The sequence below is a fragment of the Giraffa tippelskirchi genome, chromosome 6, assembly GCF_054371585.1.
Source record: "Giraffa tippelskirchi isolate mGirTip1 chromosome 6, T2T-mGirTip1v1.2.pri, whole genome shotgun sequence".
In the NCBI taxonomy this organism is placed as follows: domain Eukaryota; kingdom Metazoa; phylum Chordata; class Mammalia; order Artiodactyla; family Giraffidae; genus Giraffa; species Giraffa tippelskirchi.
Window position 1 is genome coordinate 158303981 of NC_137280.1, and position 14004 is coordinate 158317984.

The 14004-nt window shown below is 36.6% G+C and overlaps 1 protein-coding gene across 10 annotated transcripts in view; it reads right to left on the bottom strand.

Annotated features, from left to right (window-relative positions):
* TMEM161B (transmembrane protein 161B) overlaps nucleotides 1–14004 on the bottom strand; it is an 83238-nt gene that overhangs the window by 40931 nt on the left and 28303 nt on the right. For 9 of the 10 annotated variants that reach the window (XM_081505230.1, XM_081505228.1, XM_081505232.1 and 6 more), the window contains exon 2: nucleotides 9341–9444. In XM_081505230.1, the coding sequence (XP_081361356.1) occupies nucleotides 9341–9444 (104 nt within the window). Of the gene's footprint in view, nucleotides 1–9340; nucleotides 9445–14004 lie in introns of those variants that run through there. The other variant, XM_081505237.1, reaches the window with a different exon arrangement.

Genomic DNA, 14004 nt, shown 5'->3' on the forward strand with positions numbered 1-14004 from the left:
GGGTGTTCATTGGAAGGACTGATGTTGAAGCTGAAACTCCAATACTTTGGCCACCTCATGCGAAGAGTTGACTCACTGGAAAAGATCCTGATGCTGGGAAGGATTGGGGGCAGGAGGAGAAGGGGACCTCAGAGGATGAGATGGTTGAATGGCATCACTGACTCGATGGACACGGGTTTGGGTAAACTCCGGGAGTTGGTGATGGACAGGGAGGCCTGGCGTGCTGCGATTCATGGAGTTGCAAAGAGTCGGACACGACTGAGCAACTGAACTGAACTGATTCCCATTTACCATACTTTACGTTTTGGTCTCAATTTTTGGTCTTTTCCTTTGCAAAATGACTTGGAATCTGCTTCCGGTGATGCACTTTGTTGTCGTCCGTCAGTCGTGAAGTTGTGTCAGACTCTTTGTGACCCCATGAACTGCAGCATGCCAGGCTTCCCTGTCTGTCCTTCACCATCTCCCTGAGTTGGCTCAAATTCATGTCCATTGAGTAAGTGACGCCATCCAACCATCTCATCCTGTTGCCCCCTTCTCCTCTCACCCTCAATCTTTTCTAGCCTTAGGGTCTTTCCCTGAGTCGGCTCTTTGCATCACGTGGCCAAAGTAGTGGAGCTTCAGCTTCAACACCAGTCCTTCCTATGAATATTCAGGGTTGATTTCTTTTACAATTGACTGGTTTGATCTCTTTGCAATCCAAAGGACTCACAGGAGTCTTCTCCAACACCACAGTTCAAAAGCATCAATTCGTCAGTGCTCAGCTTTCTTTATGGTACAACTCACACCAACTAACGATTACTGGAAAAACCATAGCTTTGGCTATATAGACCTTTGTCAGCAAAGCAATGTTTTTCCTTTTTAATATACTGTCTAGGTTTATCATAGTTTTTCTTCCAAGGAGCAAGCATCTTTTAATTTCATGGCTGCAGTCACTACTGTCCGCAGTGATTTTGGAACCCAAGAAAATAAAATCTGTCACTGCTTCTACTATTTCCCCTTCTAATTGCCATGAAGTGATGAGACCAGATGCCATGATCTTAGTTTTCTGAATGTTGACTTTTAAGCCAGCTTTTTCACTCTTCTCTTTCACTTTCATCAAGAGGCTCTTTAGTTCCTCTTGACTTTCTGCCATTAGAGAGGTATCATCTGCATATCTGAGGTTGTTGATATTTCTCTCAGGAATCTTGATTCCAGCTTGTGAGTCATCCACCCCAGCATTTCATGCATCACCGACTCAACAGATATGAGTCTGAGTAAATTCCAGGAGTTGATGATGGACAGGGTGGCCAGGCATGCTGTAGTCCATGGGGTCACAAAGAGTCAGACATGACTGAGCGACTGAACTGAACTGAATTCTGCATATAACTTAAATAAGCACGGGGACAATAAACAACCTTGATGTATTCCTTTCCCAATTTTGAACCAGTCCGTTGTTCCATGTCGTTTTTTGTTACTTCTTGTCCTGCATAGAGATTTCTCAGGAAGCAGGTAAGGTGGCCTGGCATCCCCATCTCATGAAGAATATTCCACAGTTTGTTGTCATCCATACAGTCCAAGGGGCAGAAGCAGATGCTTTTTTGGAATTCCCTTGCTTTTTCTACGATACAGCATATATTGGCACTTTGATCTCTGGTTCCTCTGCCTTTTCTAAACCCAGATTGTACATCTGGAAGTTCTCAGTTCATGTACTGCTGAAGCCTACGTTGAAGGATTTTGAACATAATCTTGCTAGCATATGAAATGAGTGCAACTGTACGGTAATCTGAACATTCTTTGGCATTGCCTTTCTTTGGGATTGGAATGAAAATGAACCTTTTCCAGTTCTGTGGCCACTGCTGAGTTTTCCAAATTTGCTGGGATATTGAGTAGTGTTTAACAACATCATCTTTTAAGATTTGGAATTGCTCAGCTGGAATTCTATCACCTCTGCTAGCTTTGTTCGTAGTAATGCTTCCTAAAGCCCACTTGACTTCACACTCCAGAATGTCTTGCTCTAGGTGAGTGATCACACCATCGTGGTTATTGGGTCATTAATATCTTTTTTGTACAGTTCTTCTGTGTATTCTTGCCACCTCTTAACCTCTTCTGCTTTTGTTAGGTCCTTGTTGGGTTTTGTCCTTTATTGTGCCTATCTTTGCGTGAAATGTTTTCCCTTGGCATCTCCAATTTTCTTAAAGAGATCTCTAGAGTCTTCCCCATTCTATTGTTTACCTCTATATATTTGCATTATTCACTTAAGAAGGCTTTCTGATCTCTTCTTGCTATTTTCTAGAATTCACATTGAGATGAGTGTATCTTTCCTTTTCTCCTTTGCCTTTCACTTCTCTTTTCTCTGCTATTTGTAAGCCCTCCTCAGACCACCACTTTGTCTTCTTGCATTTCTTTTTCTTTGGGATGGTTTTGGCCACCACCTCCTGTACAATGTTATGAACCTCCGTCCATAGTTCTGCAGGCACTCTGTCTACCAGATCTAATCCCCTGAATCTATTCCTCACCTCCACTGTATAATCATAGTGTTAGTCACTCGGTCGCGTTCAATTTTTTGCAATCCCGTGGACTGCAGCCCACCAGGCCCCTCTGTCCATGGGATTCTCCAAGGCAAGAATACTGGAATGGGTGGCCACTTCCTTCTCCAGGGGATCTTCCTGACCCAGGGATCAAGCTGCGTCTCACGCATTGCAGTAAGATTCTTTACTGTCCGAGCCACCAGGGAAGCCCAAGTATAATGTAAGTGCTATGTAAATAATTGAAGACGAATGGAAAATTCAAGTTTGTTTTCTGGAACCTCACGGCATTTTTTTTTTCAAATATTTTCCATCCTTTGGTTGAATTCATGTATATGCAGATACGAACGGCTGACTGTACTTTCTTCTCTCCAAATATCAAATTTCTAGCAAATATATAACAGCATATATAGTTTCAAATTAAGGTAAATTCACAGGTTTTTTGTTTGATTTTGCTTTAACCTGTCATGTAACATACTGCCATGAGTCTTTTCATGTGGCATCTAACTAAAAAAAGCTGCATATGGTCACTCTCTGTATGAGAGGTTAAATGTTGTAAGGCAACAACGTTTTTGTGGACTATTTTTAAAACATGATAAATGGCATTATCAACATTAATCAAGATTTAAATATTACGTATACATCACAGATCATCTCCATATCAACAATTTGTAAGGGGAACACTAGAAAATAAAAATATAATCATAAGGGATTTGATTTAGGTCATACCGGAATGACCTAGTGGTTTTCCCTAGTTTCTTCAATCTGAGCCTGAATTTTGCAATAATTGGCCTGATGCACTAGGGCTTTCAAATATGGGCTTAGAAAACAGATATAAAAGTTTATTAATCTTAGATTTGATGTTAAGAATAATGGTTACAAAAATACAATTAAAGACAAATGCTTCATGTTAAACAAAAGAAGCACGATGTAAAATTATACATAAAATAATCACATCCATGAGGGGAAATATGAAAAGATTGGAAGGAAATACAACAAAATTTACAGAGACTGTCTAGCTGAAAGGAATACAGTTTGTTATCTCTTATTTTTTCCTTCTTATTAATTTATTGTCTCTTTCACACCATGTACTGTGCTAATAAAAAAAAAAACAGAGTAAGTATTAATAGAATTTACAACAAATCTGAACCTCCTGTATTTAAGTTAAACTGTATCTTCTGACATTTACTTTGGCTATTTTCACTTTAATTCAGACAGTCAACAGTGTCTCAGATAACAAAGCCAACTCTGTGTTAAACTCCAGTAAATCACTGAAATAATTCTTCAGTAATTTTCTTGCATAAACCTCTTATATAAAATAATATCAGGCCACAAACTTTCTTACTAAGGCAGTTTCAAGACCACTAAAAAAATAATACTAGAAAATACAGAATGTATTGACCTAGATTCATTAAAAAAAAAAAAAATTAAACAGTAATGCTATTTAAAGTGAACTACTGAAACATTTTTTTAGAAGTAAAAATTTCATAAATTTAAAATGAAAATCTAAACATGAACAAATATGGAAAAGCTGGGGACTGAGAGAGAGCTAAAAATAGCTTTAATACATAAATAATCATACAAAACTCTCACAAGAGAGGTTATAACACAGTTTTGGTCTCTATTCTAAATCTCAAAGTAGTAATTTAGACGTGAAAAAAAAAATTAAGAGAAAACAAACACCACCTAAAACCTAGAAAATCTTTCAGTACAAGTAACTAAAATATTGTTTATTACATATATATTAATACATTCTCTTGTTACTTATTGGAAACTTTACTAGAATATCATGACATTCTGGAACAGATTAAGACAGCTAAGGCAGGAGAGCAAGGACTTAGGCATTCCATAAGGGTAGTAGCTGAAGGTTTGAACCTTTCCCTTAGGTCATAGGTCCCACCTACTGTGCATTTGAATAGTAGGTTTCTCTCACCAAAGGGAATCTGCAAATTCTGGGGTCAGGCAACATGCGAAAGAGAACAGGCAAAAAGAATTAAGAGCAATTGAACAGGGTGTTGTCACATCCTCTTTACCCAATACAGGATGAGACAAAATCAGACTAAATCCAACCATAATATATTTTGAGTCGGGGACATATGAAGGGAAGTATCAGACCAAAGTGAGAGCCTAGGGGGATGAAGGGGTAGAGAAAAATGCATAAGGTTTGAGCTGAACAATCAGGAGAACGGAAAGCAGGTTCAGCAAGGAAGCTATAAAGGACAAAAAGCCAAATCTTGCTCCTCATGCAAAACCCACTATTCAAATGTACAAAGAATGTAACCTACCACTTACCTCTCCATGAAAAGAAGGGCCAAGCAAACTTCAAAACAAAAAGGAACTTTAATTACAATAGAAAGTAGAGAATACTCTGGCTACAAAGCAGTGGTATGCTGGACACAATAAAGAACTAACATCTGCAGGTGATCTGAGCAATGGTTAAAACAAATGTTCAGAGTAAAGGTACAGAGAAACCAACTTCCCACAGTCCTTCTTTCCTTCCGAGAAGGGGCAGGGAGAGCAAGCTGAGCACCACACTCGCCACCAGAGTTCTTCATGGCCAGTCAATGGCTCACAGGTGACAGCAAGAGAGATCTTGTTTCATAAATTCTTATTAAAGCAGGAATGCCTCAAGAGTCTCATAAAAAGGCATGTAAAAAAAGGAGAATAACACTTTCTAGGAGAAAGACATTTTTCTATTATAAAAAAGTAGAAGGATGGAACACGAAATAATTATGACTTAGTAATGTAGAACACATTTAATCTCAAATGGTGAGGAGAGGTATAATTTTAACAGCTGATATTTTTTTAAACTCTACTTCACACTTAGCATGCTTTTGGTAATCAGAAAAATGCTGATGTGCCTTTAAATTTAAAATAAAAGATGACTATAGTCCTAGAGAAGCCAGAAGAGTAAGTAAAGAGAAACCATATACTTCCTGTAACCTGAGGATATCTTCTAGAAGGTTAAGCACATTAGGAGAAAAGGTCAAAAAAAGAAAACCTGAAATAAATTACTCTGTAAACCGCCAGCAGAAGTCACAGCGGTTGTAGAAACGTTTACCTTCACCAAATTCAAAATTTGGTTTAAGTACATTCCAGGACAAGGGTCTGGAGTTTGATGAATAATCATACATCAAATAATTACTAGACTATGAGTCTGACTTCCAGGATAAGAGGCTGAATCTGTTTCACTTTTCAGTATGTGAACATGAGTAAAGCTACAATTTCTCATTTAAAAATGGAGACGATATTACCTACAACAAAGGAGGACTAGGCACTCACCAATTCTGCTTTTACTTCCCAAGCACAAGGAAAAGTATATTTCCCAGCCTGCCGTGCACTTTTGGTCTGAACCAGTCACAGGGCTCCAGACTATACAATGTGGGTAGAAATGATCTATCTACTTCTAAGACTGGCCCCTAGAATCTCCTAAAAAAAACCACAGCCCATTCTCTCTTTACTTGCCAACTGGCACAGTTCAGTTCAGTTCAGTCACTCAGTCGTGTCTGACTCTTTGCGACCCCATGGACTGCAGCACGCCAGGCCTCCCTGTCCATCACCAACTCCCAGAGTTTACTCAAATTCATGTCCATTGAGGTGGCGATGCCATCCAACCATCTCATCCTCTGTCGTCCCCTTCTCCTCTCGCCTTCAATCTTTCCCAGCACCAGGGTCTTTTCAACTGGCACAGCATCTAATAAAAAGGACTCTAAAGAAGCAGAAGGAACAGAGGAGCCACAAGACAGAAGAAGCAGCCTAGAATCCCTAAGTAACACCCGAATCATCATTTTGTGAAGGAGCTACATGGAGAGTTGCCCTACCCCTCTCAGGCAGCCTAATTTGACCTTGATTCCTGTTCTGTCTGTGACTGACAAATTTTTATTAAGTTCAGACACTGAGATTTTGGAGGTCATAAAATACCCCAATACATGTCTTCTTCCAAATTCAGAGTGTAGAGATGCAAATGGGGTAACAGAAATAAAAATTTTATCAATACAAAGTTTTTTAATGTTGTAAAGGTAATAGTAATGGAAATAAACCAGGCTAAAGATTATGCACTTAAAAAAACACCTAGATATGTACAATATTAGTTACAAAATAAAAATGTTATTTAACCAAGAGCCAGAAAACTAGTCAATTTTTTAATATAAAAAATCAACAGGCTAATATATAAGCAAAAACTGCGAATTTCTTCTAGGTACTGACTTCAGGAAATTAGCAGGCTTACTTGTTAAGTCAACATAATAGAAATAGGTGCCACTTCACACCTTCCATTCTAAAAGAGACAGAAGTTGATGAGAGATATGGACAGAAACTAATTCACATGATAAAAAGAGAAGCCATAACTTTTAAGAAAACCATAAATACTTACAATCCGAATATATGATAAAATATTAAGTCAACAGATACCAAAACTAAAGTTTCTTCTGTCATACTTGTGATTAAACTATTGTGGTATCTACACCATCTATTCACTTAAATCTCTTCACTATAGCCACTCCCAAACCATCCTACACTATCTATAATTTCGAAAGTTCTCATAAGCTTCTCCCTTTAAATTTCTTCAAGCATTTTACAAACGACCAAGAATGTCCTCAGATCTTCCCTTTCTCTTCCTTCAACTCAGCAACAACGCATGGTTTAAAATGCAAACTGTCATTTCTGATCAATATTTTTACATGAGCAATTCAGAAGAGATTTTAGATTTTCTTAATATTAAAACAGTGTCATTTCATGTCACAAAAGGTTTGTGAAACAGTAATTATTCCAAAATGATAAAATCAATATTCTTATTCAACAGAATTAGGCAACAACCGTCAGAATATAGCTTCGTGACTTAAAAATTTCAGATTTAATATTAAAGAAAAATATCAACAGGTGATCTTAAGAATAAAGAGCAAAACAAACAAAGAGGAAATGAAACGACAGCAGAAAAGAATCATTGGAAAATCCTGATTGGTATTCCTTGGAACCTGATTTGGAATTAGAGACAGCATTACTTAACACTAAAGTTAATCTATTTACAAAAGCAAATCAAGATCACAAAATTTATCAACTTCATGTTTATTTTTGAAGGTTGAGCTCTTCAAATTAGCAATATGTATACTTACATGACAGATAAATTGTCAGAAAAGCAGCAATTTTAAATAAAAAGTATTGTTTCAAAATTAACAAAGAGAATCAGTTTTCAATCTCTGGAAGTTTTAGTTTTATAGAAACAAATGGGCTGTAGATTACCTATTAGAAAATAGAAACTGCCTAATGACTAAAAAGGGATAAGACTGCCAAGACCTTCAAAGCCAAAAGGGATAGGAAGGCTCCCTGGGGACTCAATGGAAACAAAACCAGAGATGTGCAATTCTCAATAGAAAATAAGCTACCTTAATATGTATTTTATCTAGTTTATTAATTCAGATTCTATTTATTTAGAATTAATGGTATTTGCCCAGCAGATGTTCACCCTCTCATCATCTACAAAAAAGGGTTTGTGCTAAGCAAAACAAGTAAGCAAGACTACACAGGGCATAAACCTACATAGTTAAAAACTAGTCACTGATGATTTACTTTTTACACTTATAAGTATCTTCGATGAAGTTTTAACTTTACTAAAACTTTAGTCATTATTTACTTTGCTAATAAAAAAATATATTTTTAAACCACTGTTCTCTCATACTTTCCACACACATGCATGTGTGCACATATCAGTGTTCAAAAAACCTTTTCGGGCAATCTAAATAGTATTTTCCTATATTTAAACACTGATAAGGAACAAGCATAAAGCACGAAAGAATATACTTAAAATTGAAAAATAAATTAAGCTTTGTGGATAGAATGGCTTATTATTGGTTTTGCAGTATATGAAATCATTAGGCAGATAATAGCTGTCCATTGCTTTCTAACTTACAGTGAAGGGAAAGTCGCTCAGTTATGTCTGACTCTTTGAGACCCCATGGACTATACAGTCCATGGAGTTCTCCAGGCCAGAATACTGGAGTGGGTAGTCTTTTCCTTCTCCAGGGTTCTAACTTAAAAGGTCTAAACAATAGAAAACTGATATACAAATAAATAATAGCATCTATTTATTTATTAGAGACAAATAACTGGAGTAAAACTATAGTCATGATACCAAACCTGTAATTTTCCTTTCATAATTACACAAGACTGTGGCATGTATTTCTGTGTGCAGAGTTTTACTGCTTTTGCCTCATGATATCTGTATTTAACTGTATTTAACTTCTGTACTGTTTATTCTTTTATTGTTAACTTTCAGCAAGGTAACTTAGCTCCTCTCCATGAGGAGACAGTAGTAGTAGTAAGCTTATAGGGCACTAAACAAAATTAAAAACCTATGAAATAACTTCACCCCCTCTTTGCTAAATTAAAGTTTAAAATTATTTATTAACAGTAAAACAAAGAACTCCTAACTTTCATAATACTCTCAACTAATCACCAATAATACGGCAGGTGCTTTGAGTCATTTTTTCCAACAATGGTGAAAATTTAAGCACTTCGACTTACAGTCTCTTCCTCCTGTTGACCAATTTTTTTTAAAGGTAACTAGAAAAGTGATGTGATAGTTCTAGTGGCCATGTTCAAAAAGGGATAGAGAAGGAAGAGACTAAATTCTTACACTCAACAGATAAACTACTGTACTCAACAGATAAACTACTAGTATCTCAAGTAAGAGAGATAAGGAAGCTGGATTTTTCTTGTAATTTTCCTTTTTCATGTTTTTAGAAAACTGGAATTAGCACTTAACTTCTAGAAGGTTAATCAGCCTGGTAAACTTAACACAGAGGAAAGTGCCAGTCAGAATCAGCCTATTCTTGCCTTACCTGCCATTACAGAGTAGCCACCGAGCAAGAGAATAGTGAGGTAGAATCTTCTGCATGGCACTGGCCATCACCATGGTAACAACCAGCTGTATACCTATCACACCCTGTGTAAAGAAACAAACAGATGAGTTTAACAATGAATGAATTTAGATTTGAGGACACTGCTGAAAAGCTTTCTATACATTTTGAAAATTATACTGTGTAAGAAAAATGAGTTTACTATCAAAACACCTACTCTTCTGCCATACGGGATCTCACCTCATAATCCTCTACAAGTTATCCAAGGGTCACATCCATATTAACAAAAGTTAAATTAGGGAGCATACACATTCAAAATCTATTTCCAAGAAATCTCCTCTATTACCTGAGTGTACCAAAATGAAGCAGAAAATAGTGATATTTTTCCCCCATCCTTTTCCAAATTTACTCTATTCAACACACTTATAACACCAGTTTGGCTAGCTCTAAAAGCAGTATGCCTGTTTTTTCATTCTAGGGTGGCAGTGAACGACTCAACAGCATTAACTATACTAAATGTGATGGTGGAAAGTCACTAGAAAAAAAAATTTAATTCATCCTATCATCACGAACTTTCAATGGGTGGGCTTTTAACAAGGTCCAAAAATGCCCAGTTTGTTCTCATCAATCCCACTCTTGTTCTCTGCAATACCTAATTCAGACCTCCTCCCATCTCCTCACACCTCCAACCTCCCTCAAACTTCTTCCTTCTAAAAAAAAAAAAGAATTATTGAAGTATAATTGATTTACAATCATGGCAAAGTGATTCAGTTTCACACACATACATGTATATACACATATATTCTTTTCCATTATAGGTTATTACAAGATATTGAATATAGTTCCCTCTGAGAAGGCAATGGCAACCCACTCCAGTACTCTAGCCTGGAGGATCCCATGGGATGGAGGAGCCTGGTAGGCTGCAGTCCATGGGGTCGCTAAGACTGAGCGACTTCACTTTCACTTTTATGCATTGGGGAAGGAAATGGCAACCCACTCCAGTGTTCTTGCCTGGAGAATCCCAGGGACAGGGGAGCCTGGCAGGCTGCCGTCTATGCGGTCGCAAGGAGTTGGACACAACTGAAGCGACTTAGCAGCAGCAGCAGCAGCAGCAGCTATACCGTAGGACCTTGTTTTTACCTATTTTACATATAGAAATTTGCATCTGCTAATCCCAAACTCCTAATTTATCCACTCCCTCCAAACTTCTCTCAGTAGAGGACAGCTTCCAGTTCACAGAGAATAAAACAATAGCATCGAATGAGAACTCTCATTTGACACCAACAAGCTCACAATCACTGGTATCTGCGCCTGTCTTCTTCCACACCCTTTAGAAATATAACAACAGAGTATCTTCAGTGTAAAGCAAATCCCTCAGTGCTTCAGAGCCCATCCTCTCACGGATTTTCAGGAACCTCAACCACTGAAGAGCTTCCTTCCTGTTGCTGTTCGGTTGCTAAGTCGTGTCCGATTCTTTGCGACCTCACAGACTGCAGCACACAAGGCTCCTCTGTCCTTCACTATCTCCGGAAGTTTGTTCAGACTCATGTCCACGGAGTGAGTGATGCTATCTAACCATCTCATCCTCTGCCGCCCCCTTCTCCTTTTGTCTTTAATCTTTCCCAGCATCAGGGTCCTTTCCAATGAGTTGGCTCTTAGCAACAGATCTCTTCTCTATATAAATCCTTCCTATTAGTATTTATTACCTTTCACCTTTCTAAAAAAATAACAATAATTTTCCCTTATTCTTTATTTTCTCTTCTATAAAATGAAGCTAATAGTTCAACTGACCTACTAATCAACCTGTGGTTAATAATTGTGCCAGCCAATACTTGTTATTTCAGAGAATGCAGCCAATACTTGTTATTTTCATAATTATCATTCCTATTAAGGGATAAGTTTTTTTTAATTTCAAGAAGAGAAGGCTTTTCAAAAAATAACCACCGTTACTTCTATAAAAAATAAATTAAGAAAATAAAATAAATGGAATCATACTATAAAAAATAACATCAGTCTCCTAAGTGATAACACTAAAAATTTTTTTGAAAAAATCAGATTTCACTGATTGTTATTTAACAAACTGTTCAATCAACTGTACATCACTGTAACAAATGTACTATCACGATGTGGGATGCTGAAAGTGTGGGAGGTTGTGCACATGCCAGGACAGGGGATATGGAACTCTCTATACTCTGATCCATTTTGCTGCAAACCTAAAAGTGCTCTAAAAAGATGAGATTTTAAGAAAAATCAAATCAAATTTATTCATAGAGAAACAGTGTAAGTAATGTCAAAATAATTGGGAAAGACATTTGTAACTCACACCATAAAGGGATAATTTGTTGTTTAGACTCTTTTGCAACTCCCTGGACTGTAGCCCACCAGGCACCAGGCTCTTCTGTCCATGGGATTTCCCAGGCAAGAATATCACAGTGGGTTGCCATTTCCGCCCCAGGGGATTTTCCCGACCCAGGGATCAAATTGGTGTTTCCTGCACTGGCAGGTGGATTCTTTACCACTGAGCTACTTTGGAAGCCCAAAGGTATTATTCACTTGTTAGGTATTATACAGAGTTCTTACCAGTCAATTAGTAAAAGAACAAATGCCTAATTTAAAAAGAAGAACATATATGTACCGAGAGTTCTTTAAAAAAGGGAGCAAAATGGCTCTTAAACAGGACTGTTTTTAAAATGCCTTTGAAATCTGCCTCAATTCTGGTTTCACTGTGGATATTTTAATGCCTTAAATTCCTACCAATTGGGTTAAGGTTCAGACCACTTTTATATTCTCCTAACATCAAAGATTACATTTTTTGTCTTTTTTCGTTCACATTTCCTATCACTTGCTTTTACTATCTTATTTTCTATATAGTTTGTGATAGAAGTTCTGCAATCTCCATACAGTGAATGCCATTACAAAGAACGCTTTCAGGCAGAACAAGGCCAAGAAATTTATTAGCAAGTATGTCAGAAGGTTAGTCTATTTGAGATTACAGATGTAAAAGCAAAAGATAATTTTTTTAGTCAAGGAATCAGGGACAGTTTTGTGGACAAAGTGAACCTCCATCGAGCCTTGAAAGAAATCTGATAGTATCACAGAATCTTCAAGGTCATCTAGTACAATCTCTCACAAACATATGTAACATATGTAACAATTTATATGTAAGCTCCTTAATAGCACAAACCGTATCTTAGTCATATCTAATAAATGTTACAGGTATTAAATGGCATTTCGGAAAGACTGATCTGGAAGATACATATTTTTATATATATATACACATATATATATACACACGATGGACTGTGATGAACTGGGGAAAAAAGGCATCTTACCAAACTCTCTCCTCTTACTCCAAATCACTAAGCATAATGAGATACTGCTGATAAACCCAGGACTAAAGAATGTAAACCATGTGAAGGCAAAAACAAATAAAAATCAGCAAACTGGATTGACTAGCATAACAGCAATTAGGCTTCTGCAATGATCCACACCAAAAAAGATAATGATTTAAATTTCAAAAATAAATAAATAAATAAATAAATAAATTTCAATGGTATCTCTGGTTGTAAGAAGGAAAATGTATTCTAAAGATATTGTTGAAGAATTCAGAGAATGATGGTATACTGAAGCAAATGAGGAACTAAAGAGGTCAACCTCGTGAAAGGCAAAGATTCTCAATGCTGTAGCTAACGTTTGACTAAAAAACATTCAAAATTGTAACTTCACTCTATTCACTTACCTTACTATGCCATTTCCATCTTTTTAAACTAACATTGAAAATACTTTCTCAAAATCCCATCTGTTTACTGTTAAATATATATGTTTTCTTCCAACTTTCTAGCAGAAGTCAATAAACCTTTTCGAGTTAGGTAACTGTATATGTGGACTGAAAGAAAGTATGTCGTTTTTCCCAACAGAAGAACCCACCTAATTTTTTTTGAGAAATAATTTTTAAATTATGTGGAAAGTATGTCCCCAAAGTTATTCCTTTTCATATTTATTTGGAAAAGAGTCTTTGGGATATATTTTCAAAATGACCACCATTTTACAGAATTACATATTATCAACTTAATAAGTTGTTAGTACTAAACTTAGATCAACTTTTGAGATATTACTATACAAGTGACAATCACTGTGTACATGCCAGGGATTAACATATTAAAATATATTCAACTCATTAATTAAGAGACACAATTATGTGAAATTTAAAAATAAATTTTAATAACCTTCCTTCACTGACCAACTTAAGTTGGTCAGTGTATATCTAAGTTGATACAAAACAGAACTTTTGAAATGTTTAAAAACCAAATTCCCTGAATATCTTTCATTAATTTTAATTAAAAGCTAATGCTTAAGTAAATTTAACCATAAATAAACATAAACTTCACACAAAAAAACTATCAAACTGAGTAGATACGGACTGATACAATAAAGTCCATCATGGCTGAAGTTTCAAGCACACAACCTTATGGGTCATTGGCCAAGTGGCCTTAATGGTTTTACTAGGGCCTCAAAACAATAATTTGATCAAAGAGACGGTTTCTGTCCAGATTGGTTGCCCCTAGGCTCCAATTCTCTTGATAACTGGAACTGGGAAAAGTCATTTATGAAATAGCTCATAAGCTCCCAAGAAGGGTGAAACACTG